Below are 20,082 nucleotides of genomic sequence, written 5' to 3' on the forward strand. Positions count from 1 at the left end.
GAAGGGGTGGTGAGTTGGTGGTGACAAACAGAAGGAGAGACAAGCAGGGAGGATGGTGAGAAACTGAGACTGGGCGAGGGATGGGAGAGAAATTTTATTTGAGAAAGCAGCTCCTTTGACCAGAGAGCAGCTCTTTGGCATGAAAAAAATCTGTGTATGGGGATCTAAATTAACCCCCTGGAGAGATGCAACAACCCAGGGTGCTGGACTGTGCCAGATTCTGCAGTTCATTGCTTTTATCTCACAGATGGAGGTTTTGTTCTCTTGGAAAAACACCCTGGAGCCCCAGGAGGTGCATAGTGAGCCTACAAAGCAGGAGGAGAAGCAAGCAAACCACCTCAGTTTTTCTGAGTTTTCCCAACCAACAGCTGGGACTCTCTGGATGCCTCGAGCCAGGGCTGTGCTCACTGGCAGCTGGTGTCAGGCTGCAGAAGCACCCCCCCGAGGAGGGCCATGGGCGTTTGTCCCCAGGCTATGACGTCCCCCGTGGGCTGCCCCGCTTTGCACAGCGCCAGCGCCCGAACCTCCGTGGCACTGAGCACTCTGCTCCACAGGTTCACCTGGCTCATCCAGCCTGCAAACCCGTTGGAGAACGTGCCCAGCAGAGTGTCCCTGGCCTTGCCAAGGAGCAGCGTGCCCCCAGCCCGGCTCACGTAGCCCTTCTGGACGCTCCTGGCTCTGCCAGCTGCCCCGTTGAGCCAGAGCGTGGCCGTTCCCTCTGGGGACGCCCAGCTCACGCAGTGGTGCAGCCAGCCCTGGGCCCCGTGCTGCAGGGGGAAGCTGAGGAAGTGCCCTCCGAGCCAGAGCCCCAGCTCTGAGCCCACGGTCACCTGCAGCTCGTGCTCGCTCTCCCCAGTGGAGTAGGACAGGATGGTCTGGCTGCCCAGGGGCTGGGCTCTGCTCCAGAAGCACAGCGTGAAGGCTTGCAGGGACATGGCACGGAGGGGATGCACCTCCACAAAGCTCTCAATGTTTTCCACAGGGAAGTAGAAAGCTGGAAAGGTGCTGGATTCTGTACCTGAAATAACCCAAAAGCCAGCAGTTACATTTCCTGTAAACAAGCCCAAATTCTGGAGGATGGCACCCACAGAGCTGGTAGGGCTGTGCAGTCTGAGTTCCCAGTTATGCCGTGGGTTGTGCCAGCAGGAAAGGGCTTTGGAATGATGAAAAGCTGAGCTGAGCTCCCCTATACAAATGTTTGGGCAAATCATGGTTTTCCCTCCTTCCTCCTCTTTCTCATGTTGTATAAAATAGAGGTGATGGTTATTTATCCTGGGGGAACTGAGCTGAGCATTTTTACTGTTTGTAAGAATGTGCTGCCATGGGGCAGGAGAGAGCTGCAGCTGCTGTGGGAGTAGCTGGCTTAGGGCTGGCCTTGATGATGGTGAAGGATTTCCATCAGTAGGCCCAGATATGGCACAGAATTCTACCTGTGTGTGCCAGTCCCAAACCTGTCAATGGTTTGGGCCACCAAGCTCAGCAGGGCTCTCCATCCTCAGAAGGTGAGCTGGACTCAACCTGGGTTTCTTACCTGTGTGGCTCAGTCCATTCAGCAACTCTCTCTTCATGTCCTGGAGCTGCATCTGGATTTGGTCCAGCCTGAGGGTGAATTCCTCTGGATCACACTGTGCTGGAGCAATCAGACAGCTGAACTTACAGAGGGCTGGCACCTGCACAAGCTACATTTTCTAACTGGAGCAAAAGCTGTGCTTCAAACTGCAGCTCCTCTCCTCGGTGTGGCTGCTCTGCCAGAGCTGTTCCCACACCCTCCACGCACCAGACACACCTGAGCTGAGGGTCCTGACGTGGTGCCAGGTGGCACCAGCTGCCCTGGAGGTGTGACACTCAAAGGGCAGGGCTGGCACACACCTTACACAAGGGGAGGCACAGGGACACTGCCCGCCCAGACAGGGGACTCCAGCCCGTCCACCCACAGGGACTGGCAGTGCCACACCCTCCCCAGGGCTGTGTGTCCCCCCCACTGTCCCCTGGCCCTACCCTGGCCCCGCTGGGCTCGGAAGGAGGCCTCCACCACGCGGCCCCGCAGCGGCTGCGCGTGCCGGTAATCGTTGCGCAGGGTGCGGTTGTGCCAGTCCAGCAGGGTGTTCTCCAGGAGCTGCACCTGCCACGGGGACGGGGACAGGGCACGGGGACAGGGCATGTCACCCAGGGCACAGTGACATGAGGACATCCCTCAGGGCATGGGGACAGAACACAGGGATAGGGACAAACACAGGGCACAGAGAACATCCCTCGGGGAATGGGGACAGAACACAGGGATAGGGACAAACACAGGGCACAGTGGCACAGGGGACATCACTCAGGGACAAACACAGGGCACAGTGGCACAGAGAACATCCCTCAGGGCACAATGACACAGGGACAAACACAGGGCACAGTGGCACAGGGGACATCACTCAGGGCATGGGGACATCACTCAGGGCATGGGGACAGAACACAGGGATAGGGACAAACACAGGGCACAGTGGCACAGAGAACATCCCTCAGGGACAAACACAGGGCACAGTGGCACAGAGAACATCCCTCAGGGCACAATGACACAGGGACAAACACAGGGCACAGTGGCACAGGGGACATCACTCAGGGCATGGGGACATCACTCAGGGACAGGGCACAGTGACAGGGGACATCACACAGGGCATGGGGACATCACTCAGGGTATGGGGACATCACACAGAGACAGGGACAAACACAGGGCACAATGGCATGGGGACATCACTCAGGGACAAACACAGGGCACAGTGGCAGAGGAAACATCCCTCAGGGCATGGGGACATCACTCAGGGACAGGGCACGGGGACAGGGCATGTCACTCAGGGCACAGTGGCATGGGGACATCACTCAGGGCATGGGGACATCACTCAGGGACAGGGCACAGGGTATGGGGACATCACACAGGGCATGGGGACATCACACAGGGCACAATGACACAGGGACAAACACAGGGCACAGTGGCATGGGGACATCACTCAGGGCATGGGGACATCACTCAGGGCACAGGGACAACAGCTGTGCCCAGAGCTGCAGTGCAGAATGGGACAGGGACATCACACAGGGCATGGGGACATCACAGAGGGCACAGGGACAGCAGCTGTGCCCAGCTGTGCCCAGACCTGCGGTGCAGAATGGGACAGGGACATGACAGAAGGCACAGGGACAGCAGCTGTGCACACCCTGCAGCTGGGGGTTGCACTGGGGATCAGACAGGAATCTCAGGGTCTCTTGCTGAGCAGCAGCTGGGGAAGGAACAGGACTGAGGGCCCTTATCAGCTAATTCATGATAAGGGCTGGGGGAGTTCTGAGCTCCTGCCTGATGATAGCAGGGATGGAGATCTTGCTGCTATTCTGTACTTTTCTCACAAGTGCCCTCCAGCCTTCCCCTGCCAAAAAGAGTGTTTCTTTTTCAAAGAGAGCACACTGTGATCCCCCACTACTGTGATCTCAATTTTATCTTTTTCTTCTCCTGGAAGAAAATGTTTCTGATGCTTCTTTATTATTTATTAACTTTAAAGCATTATTTTCAGTGTGAGTCTAGACACAGAAAAACCCTGAAATACCTTCTAAAATCTGCCAATTATTCTGTAATTGTTTTAATGTTATGAATGGCTCTTTTTTGGTGGGGTTTTTTTGGCTTGGTTTTTTTCAGGGGGACTCTCTTGCAGTAGTTTTTGCCTTGTTAATTCTCACTGGTCTGTTCCTTTTTTATAGTGCTTCAGGGTGCCTGAGCTTAGCTGAGCAGGGAGTTTTGCTATCAGTCACCAGACCTTGGCCCTGCTGCCATGCACAATGCCAGGCACCTGTAACTCCAGGAACCCACCCCAAATCCCTGTGGCAGAGGTGTCCTAAGAGCTCTCTGCTCCCCGGAGGGCAGAAAGGGAACACTCAGGGGGAGGAGGAGCTGGTGAGGGGCAGCACTGACCTGAGTGTGGGACAGCACAATGGGGGAGTGGAAGATGCTCCAGATGACGCTCTCGGAGCACGGGGGGGTGGTCAGGGAGCCCTGGTACCTGTAGAAGTGGGAGAGGTTTTCTGGCAGCATGGCTTGGATGTCCAGGGAGCTGAGAGTTGTGGACTGACCTCCAAAGGAAGCAGAGATGGTATCAGCAGTTAATGGGGAAGGGCTCTTGGAGCTGGGGCTGGCAAACCCCTCTGCCCAGAGCACTGGCCCATCAGGCCTTGGGTGGAACGGGGAGGAGATGGAGAGGCACGAGAGGCCCTTTCTGGGTCTGTGCTCTGTCAGTCAGACATGTCTGGGTCCTGGGCAGTGCTCTCAGTGCTCTGCCGGTGCCTGGGGTGCTCCAGGAGGCATCAGGGGCTGTGCAGGCTGCAGGAAGCTGACATTTGGTGCTGCACAGACCTCCAGGAGTGCATTTATTGCAGCCCTGAGCACCCTCCCCACAGCCCTGGGCTGGAGCTGTGCAGGGCTGAGGATGCTCTGCCAGCACAGCAGCAGGAAAGGGTCAGTTCCCAGAGGCAGAGTGTACACACAGGCTGGAGCATACCAGGGACAGAGGAAGGCACTGCCAGGTCTTACCTGCAAACCTGATCCTTGCCAGTTTGGAAATGAATTCGCTGTAGTAGGTGTTCTCAAAGTGCCCATCCTAAACACAGCACAGACACTTGATCAAAAGGTGTGACCTGCCTGTCCTTCTCACTGCTGGGCACTTGGGGGGAGACAAAGAGAGCAAACACCACCACAGGTCTGCTGATGGGCTGGACAATGGTCAGGTTTGTACAGCTTGGGCAGAACAGTGAACAGCATTCTTTTTTACTACTTTAAAATCCACACTGAATCAGGTGTTCCCACTGGCAAAGCACAGCAAGGCTTGGAGGCACAGCAGGGAAACCCCACCTCATATTCTTTTATATATATATATATATATATATATACAATACTACTTATGGGGCAGTTTTCTGGGGCTCCCAAGGGCCATTGGCTGGTGTTGTGTGAAGCCCAGATGGCACAGGGGAAGCAGCACAGCCCCTAAAGAGGTGCCAGACCCCATCTCCTGGGACAGCTGTACAAACCTCGTGTCTGAGGGAGGTTTTAGCCCAGCCTGTACCTACCGTGTACAGGAAGGCCAGCACAGCCAGCCCCTGGGGCTTGTCCTTGGCTTCTTCAAAGCTGGAGTAGTTGGCAGAGTTGTAGTGGACAATGTGCAGCTGCCAGGAAAGAGATGGGGTCATTCAGAAGAAGTGATGAGTGGCTCCTGCGTGTTTGGAGGGACAGTCACCACCCCAGTTTGTGCTGTTTGTGTCTCACAGCAGGCCAAAGGCACCTCTGGTTTAACAGGTTTGTGCTGACAGTGGGGGAACGCCTCTGAAGGACATGAGTGCTCCTGCCATGGCTTTTCTTGGAGTTTTCTGTGCCAGCACCATCAGACTCAGCCCTCCCATTGCCCTGTTTTCTGCTTTCCCCTTTCCCTCCCTGCAGGCTGTGTGGGGTGCAGCCATCCCCCCCATTGCCCTGCTTTCCCCTGCAGGCTCTCTGGGGTGCAGCCACCCTTCCCATTTCACTGCTTTCCCCTGGCCTCCCTGCAGGCTCTCTGGGGTGCAGCCATCCCCACCATTGCCCTGCTTTCCCCTTTCCCTCCCTGCAGGCTCTATGGGGTGCAGCCATCCCCCCCATTGCCCTGCTTTCCCCTGCAGGCTCTCTGGGGTGCAGCTCCCCTTTCCCAGTGAGCCCCAGAGCCCTGAGCCCCACGAACCTCAGCGAAGTAGCGCATGCCATCGATGGTGTGCTCCGAGCCACTGCTCTCCAGGTCCAGCCCTCCCCAGTGCAGGTGCATCTGGACAGCTGTGTACACACCTGGGAGCCCTCTGGAGATGTTCATGGTGGGTGGCAAATCGATCTGAACTGAAGAATGACAGGGTTGGAGGCAGCAGGGGGGGCAGCCTTGCCATCCCTGTGGTGGCACCTCCTGGAAGGAGCAGGCACCGTCACCGCCCCGGTGTGGGAGGGAAAACAGTGACATTTAAAACTTTGTGTGCTTAAAACCTTTCCTGGGCTCAGGCTGGTGCAGGCACAAGCAGGACTGGGCATCCCCAGCTGTGCCTGCAGACCCTTTCTCCCCCAGGCATTAATGAAAGCTTCAATGCTCAGCTCACCCCGCTCAGCACATCTGGCACAGGTCTGTTAACCACTTCCTTTCCAAGGCAGAAAAGGGGAATAGGAATCAGCTCAGGCAGTGGCCTCATGTGTTATCACAATTCCCAGTGAGGCCCAGCCATTCTGGGAATGCCCTGCAGGTTTGAAAAGGCTGTGTCATTGCTGAAGGATTTGTGGAGACAAACCTCTTTTCTTCTCCTTGCCAAGGAGAAGTCACAAACCCTTTGTCTTCCTGCTAATTCCCTGCCAGAAATCATAGATTATGTTAATATATCTAGGAGTGGAAGTGGAGAATTGCCTTGTCTAAATGAAAGCCCCCAGCATGTTATAAAAACTAGCAACTATCCTTGCAAAATGCAGCACAACATATTATTAATTAGTCATAGTTTGGGTTTCTGAGGAGTTTCTTTTGTTTGTGAACTGTTTATAGACAGACAAGACGAAAGCATGTTTCCTTTTAATATCCCAAAGGCTCTAGAGTGGGAGGGATAACATAATCTACCTTTTTCATAAGTTCCCTGCTGACTGCTTCCATAATGAGGGTTATTTACTTCAAGCACCTCACCAGGGTTTCCACTTTCTACAAAACACAGCCAGGGAATTGTGCTGTGAGTTTGTAACAAGCTTAAGGCTCCTCTAAGATATTCCAGGCAAATATTTGCTAAAAGCACAAGGTAGGGAGCAGCCTGGTTTGCTTCTGCTTTTCTCCCACGTGGAGCGTGAGTGGGGAGTGTGAGTGTGAGTGTGAGTGTGAGTGTGAGTGTGAGTGTGAGTGTGAGTGCTCTGCCCTGGCTCTGCCAGGCGGTGGAGAATCAGCTGGGCTGAGCAGGGTGAGTGCAGCTGAGCCTGCCCCAGCACTGCTGCTCTGCAGCTTGGCCTCTGGCCATGCCTGCCTGCAGGGACAGCAGCACAGCCACCCCTGCCTGCCTGCAGGGACAGCAGCACAGCCACCCCTGCCTGCAGGGACAGCAGCACAGCCACCCCTGCCTGCCCAGCACAGCCATCCCTGCTTGCCCAGCACAGCCATCACTGCCTGCCCAGCACAGCCACCCCTGCCTGCCCAGCACAGCCACCCCTGCCTGCAGGGACAGTAGCACAGCCACCCCTGCCTGCCTGCAGGGACAGCAGCACAGCCACCCCTGCCTGCAGGGACAGCAGCACAGCCACCCCTGCCTGCCCAGCTCTGGCCATCCCTGCCTGCCCAGCACAGCCACCCCTGCCTGCAGGGACAGCAGCACAGCCACCCCTGCCTGCCCAGCTCTGGCCATCCCTGCCTGCCCAGCACAGCCACCCCTGCCTGCAGGGACAGCAGCACAGCCACCCCTGCCTGCCCAGCTCTGGCCATCCCTGCCTGCCCAGCACAGCCACCCCTGCCTGCAGGGACAGCAGCACAGCCACCCCTGCCTGCCCAGCACAGCCATCCCTGCCTGCCCAGCACAGCCATCCCTGCCTGCCCAGCTCTGGCCATCCCTGCCTGCCCAGCCCTGGCCCTGGAGGCTGAGGTAATGGGGGCACTCAGGAGCTCCCAGTTAAATCTGCTCCTGGAGGAGGATGCACACATGGATGACATTTCAATTTTGCTTGTCCAGCTGGAGGACTGACCCTCTTTAAAACAAAAAGAAGGTGGAAATGCAAAAGGTTTTGTTAGCCCCAGGCTGTCTGTGGGAGCACTCACACCACAGCAAACAGGCATTTTCAGGTGGGATTCAGCCTGGTGCTAGCACACCTACAGAAAAAATGAACCTGGTTTCCTGGGTGAGACATTTGGGGTTTGGCTCTGAGAGCCTGTAAGGAGAGTCCTGCTGATAAATCCCTCTCCTGCCCCTTTCAGATCTGCTGAGTGCTTTCCCTGAGAGATTCTGCTGCCCTGTCCCATCTCACTGAAGCCAGTAGAAAAGCCCAGCCTGACTCACAGGAGCTGTGAATAGCACAGTTCGTTTGTCTTTGTGCTTTAGGAAACTGCCCCGCATCAGAAAAGCATTGTTGGGAAGTTAACAAAAGAACGGACAAATACACACATGCAGTCAAAAAAGCTAAACCTGCAAGAATTAATGTCTAGGCAGGCAGGGCAGTAGTGCTGACAGAGAGCTCCGGGCTGAACGCTGAGTTGGTGTGGCCACACAAAAGGAGTTTCAGTTTTCAGGGACACAATCACAGCAGCCTTCCTCTGCTGGCACTTTGTCCCTCAGCACTCCCCTGCCTGCCCTCACATCGGGTTTCTCTCTCTTTGTTGCAGGCAGGAAGAAAGAGCTGCTGTGCAGGACTCAGGAGCTGACAGCTTTATGTTCCCATCACCTTCCAAGCACTCATCCTCTCTGCCCTGCAGCCATTAGAAAATTCTCTCATTGCTCATCTGTAGTCCAAAGGCGTTATCCCAACAGCACCAGCTGATGAATTATTTAGGCAATGAATTACAGATTGCAGCAGGGGGATCTGGGATCTCCTAAATTATAAGCATTGCCCTGAAACTGGGTAGCCAAAGGCTGGGTTTTTAACATGTGCTGTGCTTCAGTTTCCTTTCCTGAGCCCCAAAATACCAATCCTCTGGTGAGGGAGGGATCCTCCTCTGTCTTGTACTTAGGGTGACCTACATCCAACCAAACCTGGGATGCAAAGGTTCCATTCCTGTCACTTCTGATTCATGCCCAGGCCAAAGGATGCATTTTTCTGAATGCAGAAGAGTCGGTGGGCCCCAAATACCACTCACTGCTGCACACCTGTTGTCTTGCAGCACAGTAAAGGAGAGGATCAATCTGGAATTCTCCAGCTGCATTTTATTCCCTTTTCATGTCCAACAGAGAAAATACCTTGCAGAAACCTATCTGCCTTTTATTTGCCTGATTTATTTATGTATTTCTGGAGAGCTTTCCTGCCTGACTGAGGAAAGCAGCAAACCTAAGGGAGCAGAATGAAGTGAGATGGCAAAGTAAGGTGAGTTCAAAACAAGGGCATCGTCTGGGAATGCATTTCCAAGCTGAAACAAAAGATCCGTTCCTGCAGCGCCCCAGCCTTACCAGAGTGGCCATTGTTGGTCATCCTGAGCTGCCCCTGCAGGGGCTCCTCGTAGCCACCGAGCTCCAGCTGCAGCAGGGGGTTGTACCTCACCTTCCTCCTCTGGATGTCAATGGGGGACTGCTGCTTGCCAGCACAGTCTGGGAAGTGCTGTGCCCAGTGCTCCTCATCCAGCTCTCCTTCTCCTGCAGGGGAGGAAGGCAGGTGACAGGGATGTGACAGGGATGTGCTGTCAGTCAGCAGCCGGAGCGCTCATCTGCCAGCAGGAAATGCCAAGCTAATTATTGGAACAGCCATTACAGGTTGCTTTGCCTTCCCCAGAGTGAAAATGCACATTATTGTGTCTGCAGGATGGCTGTGCTGCAAAGTAAGAAACCTGCATTGCAGCAGAGGCTCGGTGATGGCTGGAGGCTGAACCCACACCAAAGGAGGAGCAGCGTTCACATGGAAATGGGGATTTAAATGGGCCCCAGCTGCCAGAGGTGTGGAACTGGCTTCTTAACCAGTGCGAGTGAATTGGATCAGGGCAATAGGCAGGAAGGCTCAGCTTGGGATCAGGAACTGACAGCAATTAGCTGTTTTTAACTGGGGAGAGAGCAATTGCAATATTGCAACTCTTCAACAATATCCTTTGTTTTAACTTAGCCCCCTGATCATAAAAGGATTAACACTTACTTCAGTGAGCTCTGCAAACAAACCCCTGACTCAAATGAAATTTAGATAAAATTTCATCAGAAAAATTATAAGTACCTAAATAAGTACTTAGTGCTCTGTACTGCCTGGGATATGACAATAAAATAAGAAGCAGGCAGTATTTAAAGCTTTTCCTTGCAGGATCATCCAAAGGGCAGCTTTTCTTCTAACACATTCTAAAGATTTCCCCCATTGTTTGAACCTGGTTGTGCTGCCAACCCCGACAATGTGTCCTAACCACACAAAGGAGTAAAAGGAGGTGACATTGAGGAGAATCACTTTCAAGACACGGAGGCATCACTGAAGTGGAATAAATTAGCTGCTCTGTGATCTCTCACTAGGGGACAGCCAGCAAGGGAAGGGAGCCTGTTGAGCAGCAGCAGCTCCAAAGCAGCCCCGTTTTTACCTTTGTACGTCCAGGACACCTCGTGGCAGTGGCTGAGGGGCACCAGGAGCAGGGGGAGCAGGAGTGCTGCCATCAGCATGTCTGTGTTGTACCTGCAGCACAGCCGAGGGAAGGACTGGTTAAAAACCCCTCAGAAACCCCAAATGCTGGTTTTTCTCCAGGCCTGGCCTTTCCAGCACCCCTCCTGCCCTTCTCCTCACCCCCCCAGCAGGATAATGGCTTTGGCCAGTCAGCTCTGCTGGCCTTTGGCTGAGCTGTCCCCACAGAGGGGACAGGTCCCCCGATGGCCAGAGCTGATGGCCCCGGGTCTGTCTGACCCCTGCACAGCTTTTCCTGTCCATTCATTGCTGATGAATGGGTTGAAAAGCTTCTCGCTGCAAGTACGGGCACAACAGAGCTTTGTAAGCAGAAACAGCCAGCCCAGACCTCAGAGCTGCTCCCCTTTACAGAGCAAGGACCAAGGCACAAGGCATTCACTGGATTTCAAAAGTGCACAGCATTCACAATCCTGCCAGAAATCAAAACTGCAGACACTTAGCCCCTCTGAAAATTAGAGACTGGGTTTAAAAGCACTCCACAGCCCTGAGCCTTAGCATTCAAAGCATTTTGCTTTCAACACCTTCCCTCATCACTGGAAATCTAGTTTTGAATGGGAGAGATTTGAAACCTTTGAAAAATTCAGAGCTCTCAAAAACTACTTAGAGTTGTAAGGTGCAGGAGACTGCAACCCTGATGGCTTTTCAAAAAACATGCAGGAATTCAAATAAAAACTAGCAGGTGACAGGTGTCTAAATGCTCTTGTGGACTTCTCTGTCTCTTCAGACACTTGATTCCCTCAAAAATGTGTCCCAAGCAAACACTTGTGTATGGTCCAGTAAAAGTCATTTGGCAGAACAGGGAACAGACCATGGATTCTCTCTCTGCCTTTTTGTGTCCTGTCACCAGGCAAATGCCATTCCCTTTGAAAATCCTCCTCCCTCAGGAATGACACACTGCTGGCAGCCCTTTCTTCCCAGCCGTGGCCTCCAGCTCCTAAACCCGTGGTTTCAAAACAAAAGGGGAGCAGAAATCTCCCCAGGAGTGGAATTTTTACCTTCTATGGAAAAGAACTAGAGATTCCAACAAAAGCAGCATAGCTGGGCTGTTGGTTTTAGGTGACAGGCAGCAATATTAAACACGAGGCAAGAAAACTCAGATCAGTGAAATCTCAGCACTGTTCCCAGCGTCCCTGCCACTTGTGATAAAATTGGCAATTATTTTCAGGAACGAGGTGATTTTCAGCCACTCAGCAAGGTGGCAGCAGATGAGGTGAGTCTGGGGCTGAGGGTCAGGCTGAGCTGCACAGAGGCAAGACCCAGTGTGGCAGTTTGGGGCAGTTTGGGTGGCAGTTTGGGTGGCAGTTTGAGGCAGTTTGGGTGGCAGTTTGAGGCAGTTTGGGTGGCAGTTTGGGTGGCAGTTTGGGTGGCAGTTTGAGGCAGTTTGGGTGGCAGTTTGAGGCAGTTTGGGTGGCAGTTTGGGTGGCAGTTTGGGTGGCAGTTTGAGGCAGTTTGAGGCAGTTTGGGTGGCAGTTTGAGGCAGTTTGAGGCAGTTTGGGGCAGTTTGGGTGGCAGTTTGAGGCAGTTTGGGGCAGTTTGGGGCAGTTTGGGGCAGTTTGGGGCAGTTTGGGGGACAGTTTGAGGCAGTTTGGGGGGCAGTTTGAGGCAGTTTGGGGCAGTTTGGGTGGCAGTTTGAGGCAGTTTGAGGCAGTTTGGGGCAGTTTGGGGCAGTTTGAGGCAGTTTGGGGCAGTTTGGGTGGCAGTTTGGGCAGGACAGGCCCCAGGATTCTGCAGCCCAGGTAGTCTTGCTCATTCTGTGATTCTATGAATAATACCAGCAATTCACCAGTAAGAGGCACAGGTGAGCCACAGGTGCCATGGGAACTCAGGTTTCTGTGCTGAAGAAGATACAGGTATTTGACTCAAAATCTTACTCTTTGCAAGTGAATTGTTGATGTAAAATGGCCTTTCCTGGGTTGCTGGTTTGTGCAGTGCATATTTAATCTTTGGGAACTGCTGTAATATTGAGCTGATTAACCAAATGTGTTTTTTCCCTCTCTCCTCTGAAGAAGTCATTTATTCTGACGGTTGCACTGAACTGTGTAAGGACCAAACCAAGCAAACCTGCCCTGCAATGCACTTCTTAATCCTTGTGTATCCACTTGTGTAAATAGGCTTTGAAATTAGCTGAAGGCGAAATTTTGGGGGTTTATACCTCTCTGCACTTCAGGATTCCACACAGCAGCTCAGGAGGGTGTGAAGAAGAGTCAGGCACAGGGGGTCACCTCTGCACTGGAGAGCTGCAATGGAATTCATTTTTAACGGAACTTTTGCAACATTTGTGACATTTCACTTGACATCAGCAGGGGCTGTGGGTGCTCAGCACACCCAAAACCCACATCTGTGTTAGGTCAAATTCTTGCATCAAGGTCCCTTCTAACCCAAACCATTCTGTGATGCTATCAAGACAGAGCAATCCATGGAAAGGATTTACTAAGGGCACAAAGCATGAATTTCTTTTGGGGTTAGGACAGAACAATAATTTCAATTAAGTTCTTTAAATGTATTTGGATATTGAGCTTCTAACTAGGAGCTGAATGTTATGGAAGTCCTCCTGTGTAAGTACTGCCCACATCAACCAATGGTTACTGGTTCTTGGGGCTTTTTTAGTGTATGTGGTATTAAACCTGGCTGGCCTGAGGCTTGTCTTGGTCAGCTCTTTTGCTACCTGGATGTAATTTCTGGAGAATAATTTTCTCCAGAATAATTTTCTGGAGAGAAGAATGGCCATAGTGCCTGGGCACAGCAGCACTGTGCCTGAGGTGAGCTGGGGGTTTACAGGTGGAGACTGGAGCAGGGCTCATCTCTGCCCCGGGATTCAGCCAGTGAGAAAATCTGATGTTGTGTGTGTCAGCCATGAATATTCTTGGCATGATTTCCTCCCAGCAGCGGGGAAGTTTCACACAGACCTCGGCCTTCCCCCTCCTGCCTCCACTGCAGTAGGAAATAAGCCTTTTATCCCACATCGTTGGCTTCCATGCTCTTCGCTTTTATCTCTACAGTTTCCCCTGACTCTTTGCCATCTTTCAAATCCTGCTTCTCCCAGGCTATTCTCTCTGTCCTCGCTGGCCTAAAGCTCAGCTCAAGTCTGACATTCTGAGAATTGGTGGCCACATTAAAACCTTGATGTGGCATTGAAGTGGCTGCCTCAAACCTCAGTGCTCCTTTGACCCAGAACTTGAAAGGGTTAACTCCTCTGCCTCTGAATCAGCAGGAATTCCATCAGGGCTTGCAGGAAGAGCTGCATCACTCCCCAGCCCAGCAAACATTTGACCAGGAACAGGCTGTTTGAAATGAGATGGACAGAGTGCCTTCAATCAGGCCATTCAGGTTTTTCTGAGTGAGTCTAAAACCTCTTCAAACAGAGCTCTCTCTGCTGAGGTTGTGCTGGATGAGTGAAGGCATCCAGAGCCTGCACAAGCTTTATGAAAGGCAAAGATCAGCCAGTGCTGGCAGGCCCAGACCCACGAGGAAAGCTGACAATAGCTGTGCGGATTGAAACACGAGATTCTTTTATTCAACAATTCCTGTAATGTTTCTACTTCTTATTTCCAAAACTGGCCCTCTTTTCTTTGATATTTTGCCCAGGCCCCTTTTTTTTTTGTTCCCTTTTTGCCCCTGGTTTTCAAGTACACACAGAGATCACAGAGGCAGAAGAGCGCTGGAATTCATTTCTCCAGTTCACACAATCCCTTTAGACTTCCTTCATCTTATACAATATTTTGATGTATTTGACTAAATTTAATCATAGAATCAGAATGGTTTGGTTTGGAAGGGACCTTAAAGAATATCTAGTCCAACCCTCTGCCATGGGCAGGGACACCTTCTTCCCTTCTTCTGATATAAATTCAGACACCTTTATGATTCTGCTGAAGCTTTGTGGAAGAAATGGGCTTTGAGGCAGTCAGAGACAGACACCAGAGATCTACACCAGTGCTCCTAAAGGCAGGATTTGCCCATTTGAAAGCAGAGAGGTTTCCTCTGCGAATTCCATTTCACGGTCTAACAGATCTCAGCATTAGCTACCTGCACTTCATTGTCAACCTAAATTTTCTTTTGCTCAGTTTCAGCCAATTACTCTTAGTTATAGCTGTAACCCTTGGATTATCTTAAAATAGTTTTTCCTTTTTAATGTTCACATCACTTCTGGGGTGGTTATCACCTCGCTGCACCATGGGCAGGAGCAGCCTTTCACTGCCATTTCCCCAAGGTGGAGAAAAGGACAATGAGATGCTATAAAAAGGAGAGAACATGGTCAAATAATCCCTCTTCATTTTCATTTCCAGGAAATGTCATTACAGCCCTTGTAATGTCTCTTTAGGGCTGCTCTACAGACTTTGCTGAAAGGGGATTTCATGTTCTGGATCTCTGCTTGAGACTTTGGAAGAAAGCAAAGCGTGAAGGCAGGATTAGGAAGGGGGAGGCCAGACTTGCCACTGCATTGTGTGTGAGGGGCACTGCAAAGTGTGAGTGTGGGGATGGAAGGAGCTGTGTGAGAGAGAGCCTTGGAGAAAGGTTTCCATCATGCCAGGGCTCTGTGCTGTGCACTGAGACAGAGAAGGAATGACTGGGTGACAAGGCAGCCTGGCAGCATGTGCCAATTCCTGTTCATGGTGGAATTAGTGCTTTGTAGGTATCTGCACTGCTCCCCTAAAAGTGTTCAGTTTGCTCCTCATGTCCCAGGGTTATGGCAGGCAGGGGAAGCACAACTGCTGCTCCATCTCTCTGAAAATGGACATTAGCAGTGCACAAACAAAGGAGAAGACCCCAAGGCCCTTAGCAAGCAAACAAACCCGGTGCACAGAACAAGTAAGGGCTCTGGAAAGCGCTGCTGCTCACTGCTGGGTAAGCACTTTTCCTTTCTGCATTGTGTGTTGAGCAGCTGTGACATCCAGTGGCCAAACACAATACGGTTGGGTCTGGTACAGACCTCTTCATACGGGGTAACAATAACAGAGCCCTTCCACGGCACTTTTCGTCTTCAAAAAGCTGCACAAGCACGAATCCATTAACCCCTGCACAGCTCCCGGGGCAGAGCAATGCAGCCATCCCAGAAGCAGCCACGGGAGGGGACAGCACTCTCCAAAGGCATGGCAATCAGCTCTCCAGGCACGTGGAGAACCTGCTGCAGGACCTTCAGCCCCAAGGCAAGGAGCTGAGAGATAAGGGATCAGAAAGGTGCAGCTTACCCAGCACCTGATGACGAGGCCACACCTGAGGGATGGGTTGTGCTTGTTTTCCCAAGAGCAAAAAAGTCCATGGAAAAAGAGAGGAAAAGATGGGGAAAGCTGAGAGATCCCAGCAGGACCAGAGCTGCTTTGGAAGAGATCCTTTGTCAGAGGCCTGGCCTGAGGAAAAAGCTTCAGGAGAGAACTTCTGAAAACATCAGAGGACATTGCTGATAGATGTGGAAGGTAGGGAAGGCAGCACAGATGTGGATTTGGATTAAGAAATGCAGCGGTGGAATGGAAGAAAGGCGACTACACGGAGATGCCACCTAAAACTTCATCAGTGCCCAGTGTTTGCTTGCTCAGGCCTGCAGTGGTTTTGTCTGCAGGCAAGGTCACTGCAGGGACCTTCAGAAGGAGCAAAGTGCCCACAGTCCCCCTCTCCCAGCAGCTCATCACCACTGCTCTCTGAGTGTAAGAGTGATGATGGGAGCTGAGAGTGTTTCCCATGAGAATGAGGTTGATTTTTAAGGCAGGAAGACAACATGAAGGAAATTTAAATCCTACTGTCTGTGTTGTACCTGTTCTGTGGCAAGAGGATCCTGCTTGATAACTCTTATGCTTTACATAACTATTTTGCACCCATTAAGGAAACAAATTAGTTGGTTTTGGACTACTCTTTTTTTTCCAGGTTATCATTCAAAAAACCCCAATCTTAAACACCAAAAATCAATTCCTAGCTTTCTTTCCCCTTTATAGTGGAATATATTTCAAAGAGAGGGGGAAGGCCCTGCTCAGCAAGGAGCCTCAGACACCCTGAGAGAGGCAGTGCAGGACTTGCACTCTGGCCTCCACAGAGAGGATTACTGCATGGTTTCAGCATGGTTTCAGCATGGTTTCAGCAAGCAGCTGTGGCCTTTGGATCCACTACTCCTGGCAATTAATGTCCAGCTGGTTCTTTCAGTCTCCCTGCAAATCACCATATCAGATCATCAGCTCCTGGGCAATGTTCTGTTGGTATCAGCACGCTGATTCATGCGTTGGTTCCCTTCCAAATGGCCATTCCCCGTGCCCTGAGAATGGATGTGGCACTTGTAAATGTAGGTTAGCACTTCCAGTAGTAAAGAATATCCTGCCTGGTCCTGAGTGTCTCCCACAGCCCTGGAGTACTCAGGGAGGCTGATGATGGAGCCACACTTCACAGACCCACACTAACCAGCATGGACTAACCAGCCCTTCCCCACAGCCCTGGAGAAGACAGCATAATGAAGACTGGAAGTTAAGAGCATTAAGCAAGCTGGAAGTGGTGGGAGTTAAGAGCATTAAGAAAGCCATGAGGTCTGTCACCTCCAGCCATTTCACTATTCATGTGCCTAAAGGTGCCTCACTGCAGGGTGAAGCTGGGACACAAAGGCACGGCAGAAAATGGGATGAAAAGTGAGGGAGAAGGATGTAAAGTCAGAGGAGGCTCTGAATGCCTGGAAGAAAACATCTTGAACAGTCATTCCACAATGTAATAGGTACCCAGAAAGAACATTAGTCAGACTCTGCCATTACCTTTTCAATGAACGTTCCTTAAAAACACCAGGCTCTGCAGGGTCGATGAAGAGCAGAGATCTGAGTGACAGAGTGCTCACGTCTGCATCCAGTGGCTTCCCTCTGGAGATCCCAGCTGGACTGGAGTGAGGTGCAAAGCTCCCTGAGATGCAGAGCTGCCCTCCCCAAGGAACCTGCTCAGAACACAGGCAGGCTGGCACTGGCTGCAGTGGAAGGAGCAGGGGAGGGAGGTGCCCACGCAGCCACCCAGGCACATCTTCAGGTGTTCTGGGAGGCACTGGGGGGAAAGAGAAGTCCCAGAGCGTGCAGGAAGTGCTTTCAAGGTGCTCAGAAAGCTCACGCCCTGGAATGTGCCCTGCACTGCTGATGGTTATTAGCACTTGAATGCATCGCAAACAAGTCCTGATCTGTGGTGGTTCTGCTCTGCCTTGGCACCCTCAGCTGCCTGGAGCAGCGATTTCACTCTCTGCAGAGCTCACAGGGCTCCTGTCCGACTGCTCTGAACAGGGCAGGGAAAGGCTGCCCTGGCTGGCTTCTCTGCTCATCAGCCTGTTGCAAGCCACCAAAAAACGAACATTTATCACGCTTCCAATTTTACCTGTAAAGCACAAGGAATGTGAGGCCTCGCAGTGGAGGGATTTTGCTCCTGGGGGTTCTTCTCCATTTCTGGCTGGTGGGTGGGTGCCTGTGAGCCAGGTCTGTGCCGTGGCTTTTCTCCTCTGCTGTGTTAGTGTTCCTGCTGGGAACACTGGCTTTATGTATCCCCAAACACTCTGTACTGAAACTCTCTGTCCCCAGTGTCCACCCCATTAACCATACAGGCCCCTTCCAAACTGTGAACTATTTTAAGGGTGTACTGAGTATTTGATAAACTGGTAACAAGCTTGGATTCCTAAAGAAACTTATGCTTCCTAGAAACCTCACAGCCTTGGGGATGCTCTTTAAAGCAAGACAAAAAAAGAAAAATCAGGCAGGATACACGACTGAGCAGCAGCACTTTTAATACCAGCTCTGAGTTTAATTTTAACATGCATGCCACAGTGCGAGTTTAAATCTGCTGATCCAGGAAAAAATTATACCAACACCTGAACAGTGCCAGGCTTGTGCTCATGGATGCCTGAGCACTGCTGCCTGCAACCCCAGTGTCCTATGTGTGCCTTCTGGGGGTCCTGCTGGGATGGGGAATGCAGGCTCCAGCCCAGGAAATCTGCTTTGTGCTGCCTCTGTGCCCACAAAGGAAAAGAGGGTGAGGCAGGGGACAAGTCCTAAACCCCTCCTGAGGAGTTCTGAGGGAGAGCTCAGTGCTCCAGGCAGGGGGGTTTGCTTTAAACCCCACCTCTGTCCCCCACCAGGCCAATTATGACCTTTCAGAAAACGTTTTGTCCCCAAAGAGCACCCTGCTGTACATCAGCCTTTGCTGGCTACTACAGTGTTTAATTTCCCTCAGCCTCAGGCTTTCTTGTGCTCCATTTTCTTTAGCTCATTATGAGACTCAACACCTCTGTGTGATTTTCCTGCATGGCAATAAAGGCACAGATAGTGAAGCATCTCTAATCCAGCAGTTAAAATGCAGCATAAAAATGCAGCTTTAGGATTTCCAGCATCTGGAATGTGTTTTTACAGGGAATGTGCCCTCACACCAGGAAGGGTGAGGCTGCAGGACAAGCCAGTGCTGCCAAGGGGTACAATAGTGCTATAAGGGGTACAATGTGCAGTTCTGGGGGGGGGGGCTGGCACTCCAAAAAATTATCTACCAGTTTAATTCCAAGGGCTTTAATTCCAAGGGCTTTTCCTGCCCAATGGTGCCTTATCTCAGCTGGGGAGGACCCAGCAGCATTCCGCCCTGACTGGTGGCTGTGCAGCCACAGGGATGTGTAGGGAAGGCACAAACCCCTCACACAGCGGGCACAGGGGACACAGGGCACTGCCACAAACCAGCCTGGCTGGCACAGGGCTTGTCCCTCCGCTGTCCCAGCCGGGGTCACAGCGGGTCTGAGGGCACTTGCAATGCCTGGGGAAGCTCAGTGCAGCTGACTTCCTTTGCTCTTTATTAGACTTTAAGCTTGTCCCGAGGGGATGTTCTCAGGAAGGAAAGAAAAATGTGCCCAGAAGGTACATCAGGCACAGGCTGGCAGGGCAGGGCGAGGCAGGGCCGAGGAGCACAAACTTCACTGATCTGTGAGCAATAAAAACTTCACTGATCTGTGAGCAATAAAACGGCTTTGTTGGAGCAGTCAGGGTGAACTGGGCACTGTCACATCCTCACGGATGGAACACAGAATGGTTTGGCTTGCTGGGACCTGAAAGCTCAACCCATCCCAGTCCTGCCGTGGGCAGGGATACCTTCCACTATCGCAGAACACTGGGCAAAGTTTGTGTTCCTGCTGGCACACTGCTGTGGGGTGTCACAGTCACCATCAGGGCTCCTTCTCCCCCATGCCCCAGGAAATGTGATGGTTATTCACTTCAAAATCAGAGTGAGTATTTATTGCGTTTGTAATTAGCCTTTCCCTGGAACTATTACGAACACACACAACCGTTCCAGCCTTCCTCTTTCCAGGTTTACTCGTTATTCCCACACCCTCTCAGTCTCCCTGGGACGACCCAGGCCCAGCCCTGCCATCTCTCCTCAGCAGGGAGATGCTCCAGCCCCAACTTTGTGGCCTCCATCGGACCCTCTCCAGTAGCTCCTTGCCTTTCTTGCACTGAAGAGCTCAGAACTGGGCACAATTGTGGGGCAAGGCTGAGGGAATTAGGATTGTTCTGCCTGGAGAGAAGCTCTGGGCAGCCTCCTCACAGCCTTCAATGCCTGAGGGGGACTCAGAGGAGAGGTGGGGAGGGACTGCCTACAAGGCCAGTAGTGACAGCACAAGGGGAATGGGTTCAACCTGACAAGAGGGCAGGTTTAGATTGGATATTAGGAACAAATTCCCTGTGAGGGTGCTGAGGCTCTGGCACAGGGCACTCTGGATGGAGGATAACTCTGAAAGCGTGCAGGGCCAGGATGGACGGGGCTTGGAG

General features: G+C 52.1%; 1 protein-coding gene across 1 annotated transcript; it reads right to left on the reverse strand.

Moving 5' to 3' along the window:
* Positions 1-404: 404 nt before the first annotated feature.
* CA6 (carbonic anhydrase 6) lies at positions 405-9,318 on the reverse strand. The gene is made up of 8 exons (XM_066564236.1): positions 9,145-9,318; positions 5,730-5,878; positions 5,089-5,184; positions 4,556-4,622; positions 3,941-4,098; positions 1,999-2,122; positions 1,532-1,630; positions 405-1,018 (listed from the first exon to the last, which is right to left on the reverse strand). The coding sequence occupies exons 1-8, from the start codon at positions 9,164-9,166 to the stop codon at positions 405-407; spliced, it is 1,329 nt and encodes a 442-aa protein (XP_066420333.1). The 5' UTR covers positions 9,167-9,318.
* Positions 9,319-20,082: the final 10,764 nt, after the last annotated feature.

This window comes from Molothrus aeneus, chromosome 21 (assembly GCF_037042795.1).
Source record: "Molothrus aeneus isolate 106 chromosome 21, BPBGC_Maene_1.0, whole genome shotgun sequence".
In the NCBI taxonomy this organism is placed as follows: domain Eukaryota; kingdom Metazoa; phylum Chordata; class Aves; order Passeriformes; family Icteridae; genus Molothrus; species Molothrus aeneus.

What these genes read in the sequence shown, in the direction of transcription:
- CA6 (XM_066564236.1), bottom strand. Translation starts at nt 9,166, where the DNA reads ATGACCAACAATGGCCACTCTG. An exon ending in TGCTGGCCTTCCTGTACACG is followed by an intron (nt 4,623 to 5,088) that starts GTAGGTACAGGC and finishes TGCTGTGTTTAG; the next exon opens with GATGGGCACTTTGAGAACAC. An exon ending in TTGTGCTGTCCCACACTCAG is followed by an intron (nt 2,123 to 3,940) that starts GTCAGTGCTGCC and finishes TCCCCGTGGCAG; the next exon opens with GTGCAGCTCCTGGAGAACAC.